Source organism: Moschus berezovskii, chromosome 1 (genome assembly GCF_049115385.1).
Source record: "Moschus berezovskii isolate FMDL1 chromosome 1, NW_MosBer_1.0, whole genome shotgun sequence".
Lineage (NCBI taxonomy): Eukaryota > Metazoa > Chordata > Mammalia > Artiodactyla > Moschidae > Moschus > Moschus berezovskii.
The window spans coordinates 74307528-74326369 of NC_142460.1; the positions used below are offsets into that span (position 1 = coordinate 74307528).

An 18842-nucleotide genomic window follows, 5' to 3' on the forward strand; every position below is an offset into this window, starting at 1 on the left:
CATTGTACAGGAGACAGGGACCAAGACCATCCCCATGGAAAAGAAATGCAAAAAAGTGAAATGGCTGTCTGAGGAGGCCTTACAAATAAGCTGTGAAAAGAAGAGAAGTGAAAAGCAAAGGAGAAAAGGAAAGATATAAGCATCTGAATGCAGAGTTCCAAAGAATAGGAAGGAGAGATAAGAAAGCCTTCCTCAGGGATCAATGCAAAGAAATAGAGGAAAACAGAATAGGAAAAACAAGAGATCTCTTCAAGAAAATTAGAGATTCCAAGGGAACATTTCATGCAAAGATGGGCTTGATAAAAGACAGAAATGGTATGGACCTAACAGAAGCAGAAGATATTAAGAAGAGGTGGCAAGAATACACAGAACTGTATAAAAAAGATCTTCACGACCAAGATAGTCACAATAATGTGATCACTGACCTAGACCCAGACATCTTGGAATGTGAAGTCAACTGGGCCTTAGAAAGCATCACTACGAACAAAGCTAGTGGAGGTGATGGAATTCCAGTTGAGCTATTTCAAATCTTGAAAGATGATGCTGTGAAAGTTGCTGCACTCAATATGCCAGCAAATTTGGAAAACTCAGCAGTAGACACAGGACTGGAAAAAGTTAGTCTTCATTCCAATCTCAAAGGAAGGCAATGCCAAAGAATGCTCAAACTACCGCACAACTGCACTCATCTCACACGCTAATAAAGTCATGCTCAAAATTCTCCAAGCCAGGCTTCAGCAATATGTGAACCGTGAACTCCCAGATGTTCAAGCAGGTTTAAGAAAAGGCAGAGGCACCAGAGATCAAATTGCCAACATCCGCTGGATCATGGAGAAGGCAAGAGAGTTCCAGAAAAACATCTGTTTCTGCTTCATTGACTATGCCAAAGCCTTTGACTGTGTGGATCACAATAAACTGTGGAAAATTCTGAAAGAGATGGGAAGACCAGACCACCTGACCTGCCTCTTGAGAAACCTGTATGCAGGTCAGGAAGCAACAGTCAGAACTGGACATGGAACAACAGACTGGTTCCAAATAGGAAAAGGAGTACGTCAAGGCTGTATATTGTCACCTTGCTTATTTAACTTCTATGCAGAGTACATTATGAGGAACGCTGGGCTGGAAGAAGCACAAGCTGGAATCAAGATTGCCGGGAGAAATATCAATAACCTCAGATATGCAGATGACACTACCCTTATAGCAGAAAGTGAAGAGGAACTCAAAAGCCTCTTGATGAAAGTGAAAGAGGAGAGTGAAAAGGTTGGCTTGAAGCTCAACATTCAGAAAACAAAGATCATGGCATCTGGTCCCATCACTTCATGGGAAATAGATGGAAAAACAGTGGAAACAGTGTCAGACTTCGTTTTTTTGGGCTCCAAAATCACTGCACATGCTGATTGCAGCCATGAAATTAAAACACGCTTACTCCTTGGAAGGAAAGTTATGACCAACCTTGATAGTATATTAAAAAGCAGAGACATTACTTTGCCAACCAAGTTCCGTCTAGTCAAGGCTACGGTTTTTCCCGTGGTCATGTATGGATGTGAGAGTTGGACTGTGAAGAAAGTTGATCTCCAAAGAATTGTTGATTTTGAACTGTGGTGTTGAAGACTCTTGAGAGTCCCTTGGACTGCAAGGAGATCCAACCAGTCCATTCTAAAGGAGATCAATCCTGCATGTTCATTGGAAGGACTGATGCTAAAGCTGAAACTCCAATACTTTGGCCACCTCATGCGACGAGTTGACTCACTGGAAGACTCTGATGCTGGGAAAGGTTGGGGGCGGGAGGAGAAGGGGACGACGGAGAATGAGATGGCTGGATGGCATCACCGACTCTGTGGACATGAGTTTGAGTGAACTCCGGGAGTTGGTGATGGACAGGGAGGCCTGGCGTGCTGTGATTCATGGGGTCGCGGAGAGTCGGACACGACTGAGAGACTGAACTGAACTGAACTGAACTCTTGCTTGGAAAATCCCATGGATGGAGGAGCCTGGTAGGCTGCATTCCATGGGGTCGCTAAGAGTCGGACACGACTGAGCGATTTCACTTTCACTTTTCACTTTCATGCACTGGAGAAGGAAATGTCGACCCACTCCAGTGTTCTTGCCTGGAGAACCCCAGGGACAGGGAAGCCTGGTGGGCTGCCGTCTATGGGGTTGCAGAGTCAGACACGACTGAAGTGACTTAGCAGCAGCAGTACAACATTAACTCCAAGTGGATTTTGAGAGTTAAGGACTTATTTTTCAAAATAGGTAGAAATAAAAAAGCAAGACCCAACTATATACTGTCTGTAAGTCATGCATTTTATATATAAAAAGGCTATATTAAAATCAAGTATAAAAGATTTCAAGACAGAGATCACCAAAGATAAAGAGATACATTTCTTAATGCTAAAAGGGTCAAATTATTCAGGAAGATAAAACATTCAATAGCAAAGTTTTGCCTGTTTTTGTAAATAAAATTTTATCAGAACTGAGCCACACACATTTATTTACATACTCTGGATGGCTGCTTTCATGCTGCAATTGCAGATCTGAGTGGTTGTAAGAGACCAGGCTACATGTCTCAGAAAGTCTAAAATATACTATCTGCCCCTTTACAGAAAATGTTTGCTGATTTCTGCAAAGGAATTAAGTCACAAACAGGACATGTGTTTTATCTAATAGGAGGCAAGTCAAAAATAAAGTGGTAAATACAATTAATAACTAATAATATTTGGAAAGAGGAAAAGAAAAAAATCGAAGTAAAATAAGGTTATGTGTTTTAGGGAATATACCTTGATTCAGTTCAGTTCAGTTCTGTCGTTCAGTCGTGTCCGACTCTCCACGACCCCATGAATCACAGCACGCCAGGCCTCCCTGTCCATCACCAACTCCCGGAGTTCACTCAAACTCATGTCCACAGAGTCGGTGATGCCATCCAGCCATCTCATTCTCTGTCGTCCCCTTCTCCCCCGCCCCCAATCCCTCCCAGCATCAGTCTTTTCCAGTGAGTCAACTCGTCGCATGAGGTGGCCAAAGTATTGCAGTTTCAGCTTTAGCATCAGTCTTTCCAATGAACACCCAGGATTAGAGGTAACAAAATGTAACAATAAGCCTTAAGCAGAAGTTGAAATTGTTACACTTTCATTTAATGAACAGTCCTAGCTCAAGACAGAACCTCATTATATTTTCAACACAACTAGGTTTTGCAGCACACGATAAATGAAAAGAAAAGGACACCAATCTGACGTTTCTCTAAAACCGAGCATTAGGTTTTAATGACTTATTTTTTGCCCTGACATTAAATGGGTGACAGTTTAGTATAAACTCCAACCAGCCAAATTTTAAGAAAACTCTACTTGTTCAAGTAACAAATGTAAATGGTTACAAGGAATTGTGTTAATGTATACTTGAATTCAAACTTCATAGCAAAATTCTTAAATATGAATAACTCCAATATGATGTATTTATTTACTTGTATTCTCCATTAGAAAATGGACAGATGCACATAGGAATCATTTGTAAAACTGACTAGAGACTCAAGTTTGCTTAAAATAAATTAATATTATTAATTTTATTTTTACAAAAGAAGAACATATTCAGACATATACACACACACTTTGGTTTTTGATTGAGGTACACAGAACCAAAAAGCAAAAAAAAAAAAAAAAAGTACTAAGGTTAAGACAAACAATAGGAATATGAAAGATGCTACAAGAGACAGAAAGACTAGGAAAAAACAGAAATGAAGATGGATGACAATTAGTACTCACCGTTAAGTCTGAAATATGGGCTTTTTTCTTCAGAGAGAAGAAATTAACAGATTAAAACTATTGTATTAAAAAAAGGTTGAAAAATATGTGCAGTCTCTGCCTACACAGGTTTTTAAGAATAGGCAAATTGAGTGGCTTAAATAAACGCATACTTGCAAGAATGGACTAGATCTGAACGGTGCAACTGGATGGAAATTAAAGTTACAATCAATTAAAATTAAATAAAATTAAGAATTCAATTCTTCCACTGTACTAGACACATTTTAAGTGCTCATTAACCACAAGTGCCTAAAGACTACAGTACTGTATAGTGCAGACAAAGAACATTTCCATCATCACAAAAAATTCTACTGGGTAGCACTGGGCTAGGCTCAGTATCTTGAACAGAATATGCCCCTTAAGGAAAGTGTAGCAATTTAAAATGTAACATATGACGTGGTCCTTTTTGAAAAATTTTCAGAACTATACAAAATGCATACAAATATATGAAACTTATTAGATAGTTTAGCGTAACTCAGTTCAGTCAATCAGTCATGTCCGACTCTTTTTAACTAGTGAATTACAAAAAAAAAAATGTATTTTCTAAATATAAATTCAGATATACCATGGTTAAAAAACAGAAGTAAATCTAAGTTTACCTAAGTCAAATAGAGATACAAATAGTGAGGAATACACCAAGTAAAGTCTATGGTTGTAATAGCATAGCAATAAAATCAACCAAAGTACAAATATACAAATTCTTCTTAAAGACTACTTAAAACATTCAAAATAAAGTACTAAAAAATTCCCTTGTATAAAAGTAATACATGAATGAGGATAAAGTTATGCTTTAAAATTAAATGGCCTAATATAAAACTATTTCAATAAAAGATGATATATTAAATGAAATTCACGTCAGAATTAACAAATAAATTTCTGAATATGTGGCAAAGGTAGAATCCAAGTTATCTGTATGTTACTAATAAGAAATTCGTAAATGACTGAAAATGATACCGGTGGGCAAACATCTAACATTTTAAAGAATAAAACTAAAGATATCCATAAATAATTCTGTTACTACAGGTTTTTATGTGACAACATAGTCACTTAATACAACAGCTATTTTTAAATTTTTGTACATTATTTCTGAAAATATTCACTGTATTTTTTAAAAATTTAGAACTTACGCCATGTATCTTACTAAATTTTAAATGCAGTAATAAAGTTATTTTAAATTCACTGAATGGGGTGAAGGGAGACTCAGATGAAGGTGATTAAAGGGTACACATTTCCAGCTGTAGGTAAGTAAGTACTTGATGTAACATACAGCATGATAAAGAGAATTTACACTGCTTTCTTTAACTTACATATTAAAGTTAAGACAGTAAATCTAAGAATTCTCTTCACAACGAAAAACAACTTTTCTATTTCTTTAATGTTGTTTTTATATAAGATAATGGATGCTCACTAAATCTATTATGGTCATCAGTTCATAACGCAAATTATTATATTGATATCTTAAATTTATACAGTGCTATGTGTCAATTATATTTCAATAAAATGAGAAGGAAAAGTTCACTGATGCCTGATTTTGAAAATCTAATCACAAACAGAAGAGAATAAACAAACAGAAGACAATGGAAAGCAACTAAGGAAAAGGAAAAAAAAAAAAACCTTAGAAAAAATAATGAAGGTTAAGAAGAATATTTTGAAGAACTAAACAAGTTTTAAGCAGTAAAATATAGAAACAGGAAGTAAAAATTTAAGACCAAATAAAAACACATGTCAGATCAGGTTCTTTACTAAATTAATACTTAGATAATAATTTGCTCTTGTTTTGGAGTCACAGATTAGCTTTCTTCCCCCACCCTGCCAGTAGATAAACACATAGTGTCTATATACTGAGATTCACAGTTTCTGGATTTATTTTCCCACCACTTAGACTGTGGATCATTGCTATCATATGAGAATGTTTGTTTAACTCCTCTTGCTGAAGTTTTACCAGGGACTCTTTCTCTTCCAAACGACCTTCTAATTGAGCCTTTTGAACTTCCAGGGAGGAAGCCTGAAAAAAGGGGGTGGTAGAGAGAAATTGAAGGAAACAACTTAGCATGTTTTCTCTTCACAGAAACCTGCTTTAAGATGTCCTTATGTTTTATTTGTACGACAACAATATCAAGGCACATTAATGTAATTGCTTTACTTAACAATTATATGGTAAGTTTAAGATCTGTAACTATTAAACAATAATAAATAAATTGGGAAGACATAATTCGTCTTTTTAAGCCTGGACTTCTGCAGAAAATACTACATATTACTATTTAGAATTACTATTAAGATAAACATATTAAAGCTAAATTGTATGCCTCTCCTGTCACTTATATTCTGTAGTTGTTCGGTCTTTTTAATCTTGGTCTGTTCTCATCTTCCTTGTAGTAGACGGTCCAGAAAGCATTATTCATAGCTATCACACTCAATGAAATTGTTAGTCACTCAGTTGTGTGTGACTCTTTGTGACTCCATGGACTGTAGCCTGCTAGGCTCCTTTGTCCGTGGGATTTTCCAGGCAAGAATACTGGACTGGGTAGCCACTCCCTTCTCCAGGGAATCTTCCCGATCCAGGGATTGAACCTGTGTCTCCTGCATTCCAGGCAGATTCTTTCCTGTCTGAGCCACCTAAATAGCCCACACTCAAGCATTCATGATAATGTAGAAAGAATAATGAACTTAGACTATATGCCTACTATTTCACATAGCTATGTGACAACCTTGAGCAAGTAACTTAAGATTCAGTTTCATTTGTAGGATGAAAATATTTATAAATACTTATATATTAGTATATTTGTTAAAGTGAGGAAGATTAAGCAAAAATATTTCAGAGTCCCTTGCAAATTATGAAATTTTACATATATACAAATTTCTATTATTATCACCATCCTTGCAAGCAAAGAGATGCAGTTATATAGATTTATACAGGTAGCTATCTGTATGTGACATTATGAACTGAGAACCTCTTTCTGTATTGTTTGCCCTCTTGAAAGCAGCAAGTGCTGGAACACGGTATACATTTAATCAATGTGTAACAATTTTAGAAAATACAAGTTTTCACACTGTGAGAGCCCTCATAACAAACAACTGTCAAATCAATTTGAGCTTCTGGTATCTTCTAGGCAAAATTACTTAAGAAACAGAACACTAATTTATACAGATTTACCTTTTTCAAAAAATAAGACTTTATAATTTCACTGAAAATGAGAATGCAATAGATTCTTACCTTAATGCTCAATTCTTTTCTTATCTGATCTGTCCTATTTAATTCTTTTCTAAGGACACCAATGGTTTCCTCTTTGTCTTCTTTTTCTCTTTGTAAGACTTTAATCTTTTCTTCCTGTATTTTTATTTTTTGTTCTAGGTCTTAAAGCAAACAGTCAGCTTTATACTCAAAGGTCTTAAAACAAACAGTCAACTTTATACTCAAAGGTCCTATACTGACATTATCCTGAAAAGGTTTAGAAGCTATTATAAAAGACAGATAATTACAAAGAAGAAGAAACACCTTTCCACACATAAGTTATATAGCATTTGATGAATTAAAAAAAATCATGAAACTTTTCTCCTGTCAGGATTCTATGGTGGTGGTTTAGTCGCTAAATTGTGTCCAACTCTTACGACTCCACAGTAGCCTGCCAGGTTCCTCTGGTCCATGAGATTCTCCAGGCAATACTGGAGTTGGTTTGCATTTTCTTCTCTATGGGATCTTCCCAACCCAGGCAGTGAACCCAGGTCTCCTGTGTTGCAGGCAGATTCTTTACCAACTGAGCTACAAGGGAATCCCAGGATTCTACAGATAATGCTAAATTGTCTATGTCTTTCCCTCTTCCTCTGTTCTAAATATAATATATAGTGGTCATGTATGGATGTGAGAGTTGGACTGTGAAGAAAGCTGATCGCTGAAGAATTGATGCTTTTGAACTGTGGTGCTGGAGAAGACTCTTGAGAGTCCCTCGGACTGCAAGGAGGTCCAACCAGTCCATTCTAAAGGAGATCGGTCCTGGGTGTTCATTGGAAGGACTGATGCTAAAGCTGAAGCTCCAATACTTCAGCCACCTCATGCAACGAGTTGACTCACTGGAAAAGACTCTGATGCTGGAAGGGGTTGGGGGTGGGAGGAGAAGTGAGATGGCTGGATGGCATCACCGACTCGATGGACATGAGTCTGAGTGAATTCTGGGAGTTGGTGATGGACAGGGAGGCCTGGTGTGCTGTGATTAATGGGGTCGCAAAGAGTCGGACATGACTGAGCAACTGAACTGAACTGTATGAGGGGAAGGATAATCCTTATAGAGTTTAAGGGTTATAAAAGAAAGGGCAAGAGAAAATTATGAACAATTATATAGGTAGATGTCTGTGCTTTAAGGTAAGTGAGTCAGAACAAAAACATTTTTGTCTATCTCTTTAGAGTTACTACCATTAAGAAGCTAGCACTGCCACCTGCTGTTATTTTCTTTAAAATTTTTTTTATTTTAAAAAGGCCAATCATTTCCTATAACTCCTGATTTCAGAAAAAATGTATTGCTTTTTTAGTCTAACTAAACTGCTTTGTGGCAAGAAAAGGAGAACTTTTAAGATATGATTTAAGGATTAAAAAAAATGAGAGAAGTAGAAAATGAAACAGCAAACTAAAAACCACTTATGCTTTGATTTTCTTCCAACATAAGATTTATTAAAATATAGACAATTTATTAAACAAGCTACTTACTTGCTAGCTTACATTCTCTGTCTACTAGTTGGTTCTGTACTTCTTTTCTCTGTTCTTCTTTCTCTATCAATTGGGCAATAGTTCTGAAGTTATAAGACAGTACAGAAGAAAACATTAGTGAACCATATAATTTCTTTTTCTCTCCAACAAGTATTTTAAGAGGAAATTTCTAAGGCTAGTAATCACTCTTAAGTTCTGCCAAATATGTACTTTATATCTATAAGTAATAATTCTATTAATTTTATATATAAAAAACAATGTTCTATATATAGGGAACCATTTTGTTTTTGAAAAATCCAAGTAATTAAAATAAAAAACTGTAAATTTTACTTTTCATTTTGTTGCTTGAGTGACTCATTCAGCTTTTTCACAGTCTCAATTTGTTTATTTAAAGAATCACAAGTGACCTGTAAATCTTTGTTCTTTTTTTCAGCAGTTTCATTCCTGAAGAGACAAGGAGATATTTTTAGTAGAGGAAAACACAGAGAAAAAGAAACCGAGTGTCTTCTTTACTACCTCTTCTGACTAAATTGCATACACTGCAGGAAGAGGAGGAATGCTATGTGAACAAGCAACACATAAACAGAGTTAGGTTAACTCTAAAAGACAATAAAGATATGTTTTGGCTGACTGAAGAGGTGAAAAATTACTATGAAATGGAAACATGTGAATGCTGCACTACAAAATTTGCTATTAATATAAAATACATGTCTTTTTCTTTATAGTCAAGTCCAGAAACTGAAACAATTTCTATTAAAGGATAAGGGATTAAAAACAAAAAAAATTAAACTTACACCTATCATCACTAGCCTGTTGGGCATAACACATGTTAAAGGAAAAACATCAAATTAATGAATTAAGTGGTTGAAGATTTTAAATTTCTCTTGCCTCTTTATAGTTCTGCATCATATTTACCTGTTGCTGCTGCTGCCAAGTCACTTCAGTCGTGTCCGACTCTGTGTGACCCCATAGACGGAAGCCCACCAGGCTCCCCCGTCCCTGGGATTCTCCAGGCAAGAACACCGGAGTGGGTTGCCATTTTAGGTAAACATATAAAAAATCCTTTCCAAAGTGATACTTTGACACCCAACTATCTTAAGCATAAAATGTCCTTTCAGAGGATAAAATGGTGCCATTGGCCAAATGTGGCCAACAGAAGTTTTATTTATCTCACAGAGAGTCTGTGAAATTCTGAATTTGAATGCCTTGAGATATCCCTGCTGCTCCGTCACGTCAGTCGTGTCCGACTTTGTGCGACCCCATAGACAGCAGCCCATCATCCCTAGACCCCATAGACGGCAGCTCCCCCGTCCCTGGGATTCTCCAGGTAAAAACACTGGAGTAGGTTGCCATTTCCCTCTCCAGTGAATGAAAGTGAAAAGTGAAAGTGAAGTCGCTCAGCCATGTCCGACTCTTAGCGACCCGATGGACTGCAGCCTACCAGGCTCCTCTATCCATGAGATTTTCCAGGCAAGAGTACTGGAGTGGGTTGCCAGTGCCTTCTCTGTGAGATATCCCTACCATTACAAATAAACTTTACCAGCCAGCTTCATTTGTTATCCACCTGGCCCCTCAAGGCTGGAGTTTCACTTCCTGGCCCACCCCTCACTATCTGGAACATAAGCAAATCCTAGAAAGCCTATTTTCTCTTGAACCACTGCCTACTTTCTCTTACACCCTAACTGAAAACTAATAGTCCACTTTATCAGGACTGCCTCAAATAATCAGACTAAAAGTTGCTGGGGGAGAATATCCTATTTAAAAATCACCATGTCCTCACAAATTTTGTAGATGCTATACATTTTCCACCCTTCATTTTTATTGATGGACAAATAAAATAAGGGCTTCCCAGGTGGCACAGTGGTAAAGAACCTGTGCTTTCAATGCAGGGGGCACTGGTTCAATTCCTGGTCAGGGAACTAGATCCTGCATGCTGCACAGTGAGGCAAAAATAAAAAGAAACATTAGCTTCCTTAAGAAAAAAAAAAAAAGTTAAAAAAATAAAATAAGCATACAGAACTTGTAAAGTTAAATTTTTCTGTATCTGTATATTAATACCAGAGAAAGAAGGACATATTTTCAAGTCTTAACCTATCTTAAAGTATATATAAAGAAAAACAAGAACCAAGTTAACCAGAGTGTAATTTTTGTTTGGCAGAAATAAATAACTATTACTGGTCTTCCTTATAATTCGCATGTTAAAACTGGCTTAAAAGATAAAAAGTGACAAGGGGGGGAATAATCAATCTCATACTTTGTTAGTGAATGTATAAACTGGCATTGGCATAGCCTTTCTGAAGGTAAACTGGACAATCAATCAAAAATTTAAAAGCACATACCCTTTAAACCAGCAATTCACCTACAAGAATTTATCCTGCAGACACAGTCATACATATAAACTACACTCAAGGACTTTAAAGAAAAATACTGCCTACAAATTCCAAGGTGAGTTAAACACTAACATCCAAATTTCTATGCTATTAGGCTGGTGATATGACAACTGTTAATATTCAACCACTTTTGATCTGCAGAAATGGCCAATTCATATGGTTCAACCTAGTATGAATAGTGACAACTAAGGTCATTCAACAATTACTTATGCAGTGCCAAACCATGTATCAAGCACTATTCTAGGCTCTAGAGATCTGTCAGGAAATAAAACAGGGGAAACTTGTCCTTGTGGTGCTAACATCCCAGACGACTGATGACTGCATAAATGAAACTGGAAAGAGACACTTATATTCTGTTTCCAACTGTGGTACTGAATTTGAGTAAGCAATATTTCATTTCACTATGATGTAAGTTTCTTGCTAACTACCTATCTTATATTAATAGTATTATTAGAACATACGAATGTTCAGAAAAGAACTTCAAGGACAGAGAAGAGAAATGCTGTGTGTTCATTCTAAATTTAAACAGAAATTTTTACTTTATTAATTTACCTCTGAAGAAGTTCCATGTAGGATTTTGTCAGAACTTCGTGTTCTTCAGCCACAGACTCTAACTTCCTATTATGTTGAAAGAGATGCTCAATATCACTCTGGGCTCTTTCTGATTCAACCTGCTGTGACTTCAGCAACACAGCAAGCTCTTCGTTTTTTCTTTCAACTTCTCTCAACATATTAGCAAGTGTCCGAGCCTAAAAGAAAATGGAATACTTTTCTACTATCATTTATATAATATGCTCAGTTTCTATAATTTAAAAAATTAATGAAATGAATCTGTTTATTGTCAATTATTAGGCCAGTCTAGAGTGACCGAGGAAAAATTTTCCTCTCGAACATCATCAAGGGTGACAGTGGGGTCATACAATTTTCACATGGTGTGAGAAGTACTGTAAAGAAGGCAGCATGGGGAGGAAGGGTCACCAAAAGTGTGGGAACCAGAAGACCAGAGAAAAGCTTCCTGGGAAATGGAGGAAGCTTTTAATAGATTTAATTTATTTAATAGATTTAATAATCTAAAGGATTATTAAAAAACAGAGAAGAGAGGAAAAGGTATTCCAGATACAGAAGAGCAAGTGCAAGGGCAGGAAAACATAAAAGTATGTCAACTTTCAGAAACTGCAAAGCAATCTAATGTATTTGACTGGAAAGAATGCAAAGAAGTGCAAGGAGATGGGGAATGAGAAGTAGTTGAAATCCCTGTGCAGTGAGTTCTTAGGAATTCAAATTCTCTTCTGAGCTAAAAGGTAAGACACTGAAGGATATTCGGCAGAGGAGCAATAGGATCAAAGTACTGCCTCAGGTGTGACTGTGAAGGAAGAGGAAAGAGGATGGGCAGATCCAAACACAGCCAGTGACTGTATGTAGAGGGCAGATGAGAGGAGGGCACTAGACTGAAGTAGGAAGACTAATTAGAGGCTCTGTTGTCACTCATGTGAAAAATAAAAACGACCTGGCCTGTAACAAATAGCCATAAGAACAGAGACAAGGCAAAAAGTATTATGAAGAAAGGAGAATCAGCTGAACATGATGAAACTAACTGTAGAAGGTAAACTGTGATTTCCAGATTTCTTGTTTGGAAAACTCTAAGAACAGTACAGGGAATACATAAGAAAGAATAAATTTTTTAAAAAGGGAGGGTGATGAGTTCATTACTGGTTCTGAGTCTGAAGTATTTGCTGTGTATTTAATTGGAGCTACACATAAGATACCTAGTGCTTAAGGAAAAGGATCTGGCTCAGCATATAAAATTTGGTGAATTAACATTCTGGTAATGAGTAGAAACCATGAATCACCTAAATAAAGGAAAAGAGCTTAGAACATAATCCCACTCAGGTGGGTAGATAAAAGGGTGGGTAGATAAAAAAAGATTTAGGAAAAGAATATACATTAAAGTAGAAAAAAGAACCGTGTAACCAAAATTAAAGGGGAGATAGTTTTAAGACAGAGGAAGTAGTTGTGCTAAATGCTAAGGATAACTTATTTCAATCAGAGTAATGAAGGTAAAACTAATATTTTGTATTTATTTAGTTTTCTACTAATCAGATGTCTTTATATTGTACACACCTCAGTCTCAGCTTGAGTTCTTTGACAGCGATACTGAGCAATCAGTCTATCAGCCTGTGCAAGGGCTAGAGCTTTTGCTTCTAAGAGATCCTGTAGCCTGCTTTCTTTGGACTGTAAGAAAACATACCGTAAATCTTCTTCATTTGCTGGAAAATATCTCTTAGGGTTTACTTGATACACATAATTAAAATAAGGTTGTACTTACAGCTAATGTGGATAATTTCATCTCATACACATCCATTATGTCAGATATTCTCACATCATTAATCTGATCCTTTACCTGGATTTAATAAAATAAAAAAAAATCAGAAATCATTAGCACTCAATAAAAAAAGTAAATAAACACCTACTAAAACCAAATAATTGAAACACATTAACAAAGGGAAAAAAGGGATGTCATATGAGGCAGGTCACAAACAATTCATTAACCTGACTATTGCAGAATAATATCTTGGTGTTCTGCTTGTGGGAATTTAAAGTACATTTAAACTGGGGGTGATGGTGGGGGGTGGGGTAGGAAGGTAGGCTGGTTTGGGAAGACGAATGGAAAATTGATAGCTGTATTAAAATGTTGGGAGTTTTATGACTGAGTTTTTCCTCTTTCCAAACTTTCCACAATATTGCTACTTTTTATATTAAATAACGTTTCAATGATCAAATCTGTATCTAAAGTTGTTTAAGTAAATGTTATAATAAGAGTTGATATTTAGTTGGTATGTTGTGGCTCAGCTGGTAAAGAATCTGCCTGCAATGTAGGAGACCTGGGTTTGATCTCTAGGTTGGGAAGATCCCCTGGAGAAGGGAAAAGCTACCCACTCCAGTATTCTGGCTTAGAGAATTCTATGGACTGTATAGTCCATGGGGTCGCAAAGAGTTGGACACGAATGAGCGATTTTCACTTTCACTTTAGTTGGTACGTACCAGGCAGAATCCCACTTTTCATGGCTATTTATCACTCACCACAACTCCAGACTGAAGTTTCTCTATTAAGTCCTCAATGTTCAATCCAGGAACTCTATCTTTCAAAAGTGGAGGAGTTAAACATTTTACTGACGTTGAAAAACTGTGATTTAATGATTGCAAAGGCACTCTTCTAGGCATATGTTCTGTTTCCTGTTGTCTATAGGCATTGTTTGCTGCTATACTTTCTCCAAGTCTGAGCGGGAATCAAAATAAAAAAGAGAAATAATTATATGAAAATAGAGCAAAAGGCAGAGTTAGTATAGAATTAGGGACTCATTTAGAATGGGTCTTCTGAGAATTAAGTCTTCAAATATTTCCGAAATAATCTTGGACTCTATAATGAGGCAGATTTTGGGGAAATATCCAAAATCTGCCAGAGGAAAACTTTTCTACTTGCAACCCTTTACAATGACAACTCCACCTCTGGTTTGGAGCCTCTAGAACTAGTTTGTGAATATGAGTCATATGTAAAAATTAAAGTTATTGGTATTGGTAAGAACATTCTTCTAACCATGGGCAATAACACCTGGCCTTTAGTTTTCCTTCACACTTCCCTTTTCTCACTCAATATTATTCTTACCAACCTGACCACTATCTTGCCCCTGCTTCTGAAAATATCATCTCAATGGCTGAAACTGATGAGTACAGTAGATAATTCTGTCTGGCCATTATCCCACCTTCTTTAACAACAGAATTTTTCTTTAGGAATCCTTTCCATGGTAAATGACCGAGATCTAGTCAATGAAAGCAATACTCAGATTTAGCACTCAAACAGCTGGGAAGGAAAAGCTCTTTCTATGGAGAAACTAAATTGGTAGGATGTAAGCAGGTCAGGAAGCAACAGTTAGAACTGGACATGTAACAACAGACTGGTTCCAAATAGAAAAAGGAGTATGTCAAGGTTGTATATTGTCACCCTGCTAATTTAACTTACATGCAGAGTACATCATGTGAAATGCCTGGCTGGAAGAAGCACAAGCTGGAATCAAGACTGCCAGGAGAAATATCAATAACCTCAGATATGCAGATGACACCACCCTTATGGCAGAAAGTGAAGAGGAACTCAAAAACCTCTTGATGAAAAGAGGAGAGTGAAAAAGTTGGCTTGAAGCTCAACATTCAGAAAACAAAGATGGCATCTGGTCCCATCACTTCATGGGAAATAGATGGAAAAACAGTGTCAGACTTTATTTTTTTGGGCTCCAAAATCACTCAGAATGCTGATTGCAGCCATGAAATTAAGAAACGCTTGCTCCTTGGAAGGAAAGTTATGACCAACCTAAATGGCATATTAAAAAGCAGAGACATTACTTTGCCAACAAAGGTCTGTCTAGTCAAGGCTATGGTTTTTCCAGTGGTCATGTATGGATGTGAGAGTTGGACTGTGAAGAAAGCTGACTGCCGAAGAATTGATGCTTTTGAACTGTGGTGCTGGAGAAGACTCTTGAGAGCCCCTTGGACTGCAAGGAGATCCAACCAGTCCATTCTGGAGGAGATCAATCCTGGATGTTCATTGGAAGGACTGATGCTGAAGCTGAAACTGCAATACTTTGGCCACCTCATGCGACAAGTTGACTCACTGGAAAAGACTCTGATGCTGGGAGGGATTGGGGGCGGGAGGAGAAGGGGACGACAGAGAATGAGATGGCTGGATGGCATCACTGACTTGATGGACATGAGTTTGAGTGAACTTTGGAAGTTGGTGATGGACAGGGAGGCCTGGCGTGCTGTGATTCATGGGGTCCCAAAGAGTTGGACACGACTGAGCGACTGAACTGAACTGAAGCTAAGAACAGAAGCTATTGCATTAAATAGAAGTGTTGAGACAGGTATAGAATCTGAACAATAAATTTAATCACCTGAATGGATCTAGCTATTTTCTAAATGAGTATACATCTGGTCTTCTGATTAGTTGAAATAAAAAAAATTTTTAAGCGAAGGTTTTATTTGAAGAATTACTATTACAATGAAGTCTTCAATTCACTAATTTTCCAATTTGTCCATACTGAAGAGTATTAAAGAAACTGGCAGGATAGTCTAGCACCACAAGAGATACACTGCAAATGATTATAACTCACACTAATGCAGGAAAATCTGGCAGTGGAGAAGCTTCCAATAATATTCCCAATCCAGACTGCACTTGTTCTCTATTATCTGATGTTAAAGCAAAAGCCAAGGGAGTAATCAGGCGAGGATCCTATGCAAATCAGAAACCAGAAAATAAAAAGTCAGGTCTTTCAGAGTAAGGTGAATAAATAGACCTAAATCATAAAAATTCTAGGCAAATTCAAAAGTATTTCTATCTGATGTCTGAATGTATTTATTAGTCTTTACCTAATGTTATTTTAAAAAAATCTGGCAGAGGTTTTGAATGCTTTTACTGTGCCTAAGAAAATCATGTCTTAAATATTTTGATTTATTTAAAATATCATCTACAACTGATTGATGTTTTGAGTTACTGTTTCTTTCTAGCTACCTTTTAAAAGAAAAACTGGCTAGAAGAAAAATGGTAAATCATTTCCAAATTAAAGTAAAAAAATAAAATTCAAATTAATTTCATAAAATATTTTAATTTAGTGAATGAAACAATTATACTTTAAAGTATAAATCCTTCATATCAGTAAACATTTTCATTAGTACTTTAAGCCTCAAATCATCTATTGTGAAAAAATTTTTATTGACATAAAATCAGTGTGACTCAATTTAAAATTTGTGTAAGTTGCTAACAGAGAAAAATATGACAATATAAATTCTTTAAAATTATCAACATTTTAAAATGTTAAGTGTTTTATAGGTACTCAAATATAATCTAATGCCACAGAACCATAGGAGATGGCTTTTACCTCCAAAACCCTCATGGCAACCCTTCATATCTCCTCCATGAAGGGGGATCATTATTTTTACTTTGTAGCCAAGAAAAGGAGCTCACAGAGGTGAAGTAACTTGCTCAAGTCTGTAACTAAAAAACGGTGGAGTCAAAATCTGAACCCCATCTTTTAAGCCCCATGCTCTCAAAGTATACAAGTAGGTTCCAGTTTTGGCTTCTACCCTGTCTACACAGGCACTGGAGACATTTGTGTTATTATAGTAACTTATTTCACACGTTTGTAAATATCTGTTATAAGCCAAATTTTGCGGCTATCAAGGAAAACATCTAGAACTTGTGTTTAGCTACTATGGTCAATAAAGTCGGTGAGTTAGCTACTTTCTGCACACCTATCAAATAATCACTCACAATCAAGTCCTTTACTTCCAGATGTCTTCTTCCTGCCTTAATATTCTACCTCATCAACCTTAACCAAAAACAAACACTCCAAAATAAATACCACTCCTGCCTACCATAAAGTCAATAGAAACAAATGAAGAAACCAGAAATACGATACAAGAAAGGAAAAGGCTGTGGAAGCATGGCCACCATGAATATCCCATACTTCAGAATCAGAAGCACTTAGGTTTAATCCTTGTGAAACTCTACAAAATAACTGTAGTGAGAATATTATATCAATTAACTATTTTCAAATTTTTCCCAATGGCCAGTTTTAAGAAAAACATTAATCTTCTAAAGATTAAGAATATTAAAACAGAAACATATATTAGGAAACATTTATATATAAATCAACTTCAATATTTTAAGAGTACTCACCTGAAGGATTTTGTAGAAGCTTACTTCCATACCAGGAACCAACTGTTTAAGTTTGTTCATCAAATCAAGAGTTTTCAAAATCACATCAGCAGCAAGCTTGCTTTAAAAATAAGTCATATTTAACTTAGATAACTCAAAAATTGCTTACAGCTATTTCTGTCCATAAGTCTAAAGAAAATAAAAACCCAAAACCTTTGTTCTTAAACCTCAAGATTAACCACTCTTTGTCATGAGATTTAAAAATATCAGAGACCAACATTCTTATAACCCAGGATCCAAAGAGAACTGGTATTAACAGTTTAAGTTTAGACAGTGTTTCTTCTTCTAATCTCAAATACCAACATGTTTCAACTTTTGCTTGAAATTACTAGCAGTATTAGCAACAGGACTCATTTAATTCTTAGTTTTGTCACTAGAATATTAACAGTAGAGGGCAATTCTGCGTGCATGGGTGTTGTCGTTTCAGTTGTGTCCAACTCTTTGTGACCCTGTGGCTGCAGCCCATGAGGCTCTTCTGTCCATGAGATTCTCTAGGCAAGAATACTGGAGTGGGCTGCCGTGACCTCCTCCAGGGGATCTTCCAGACTCAGGGATTGAACCGGTATCTCTAACATCTTCTGCACTGGCAGGTGGGTTCTTTATCACTAGCCCCACCTGGGAAGCCTAAGATGGCAACCTTCAGCAATGTAGAGTATCTAACATTTACTGAACAAATCATACTAAGCTGTTTTTCACAGCCTTTTATAACTGAAAAGGAGTACAAAAAAGTAAAAAGAGATCATTGTTATTCTTGAGAAGTACAATTACTGACAATTATGACATTTATGAAAATTGGAACAAATTATAGTGTTTAGCATTCAGTGGGTCCTCAATAAACACTTGTTAGATGAACTTAATTCACAGGGGAGGACAGAGATAAAATCATCTCATTACTATCAGTGAAAATCCACATTTAACTGTAAGCCTTAACATGCTAAAGAAGAGTTGTCTTTATTACTAGAAACTTTCAGCAATGATTGGTTTTTTTGAAATAAAAATGAACTGTTTTTTTCATGCTTTGTCATTCAAAATATAAAATTAAATAAATATAAAATAATTACTGAGTCAAAGTCAGGAAGGAACTCTAGAAAAAAAATGCACTGAAGCATAAAAGGCTTGTAGATAATCACAATAAATTAAAACAAGACAAACCTAAACAATGAAAAACAAATCACAGATATTAATATCTCTGTTCA

The 18842-nt window shown here is 36.3% G+C and overlaps 1 protein-coding gene across 2 annotated transcripts in view; it reads right to left on the bottom strand.

Annotated features, from left to right (window-relative positions):
- Positions 1-3140: 3140 nt before the first annotated feature.
- Positions 3141-18842, bottom strand: part of CIP2A (cellular inhibitor of PP2A) — a 29725-nt gene continuing 14023 nt past the window's right edge. For both annotated transcript variants that reach the window (XM_055420703.2, XM_055420780.2), the window contains 10 exons: positions 17608-17707; positions 16043-16161; positions 13962-14157; positions 13207-13281; positions 13002-13112; positions 11433-11629; positions 8821-8934; positions 8491-8573; positions 7006-7145; positions 3141-5796 (listed from right to left, as the gene is read on the bottom strand). In XM_055420703.2, coding sequence (XP_055276678.2) covers positions 5626-5796; positions 7006-7145; positions 8491-8573; positions 8821-8934; positions 11433-11629; positions 13002-13112; positions 13207-13281; positions 13962-14157; positions 16043-16161; positions 17608-17707 — 1306 coding nt within the window. In that variant the 3' untranslated portion in view covers positions 3141-5625. The remainder of the gene's footprint in view (positions 5797-7005; positions 7146-8490; positions 8574-8820; positions 8935-11432; positions 11630-13001; positions 13113-13206; positions 13282-13961; positions 14158-16042; positions 16162-17607; positions 17708-18842) is intronic.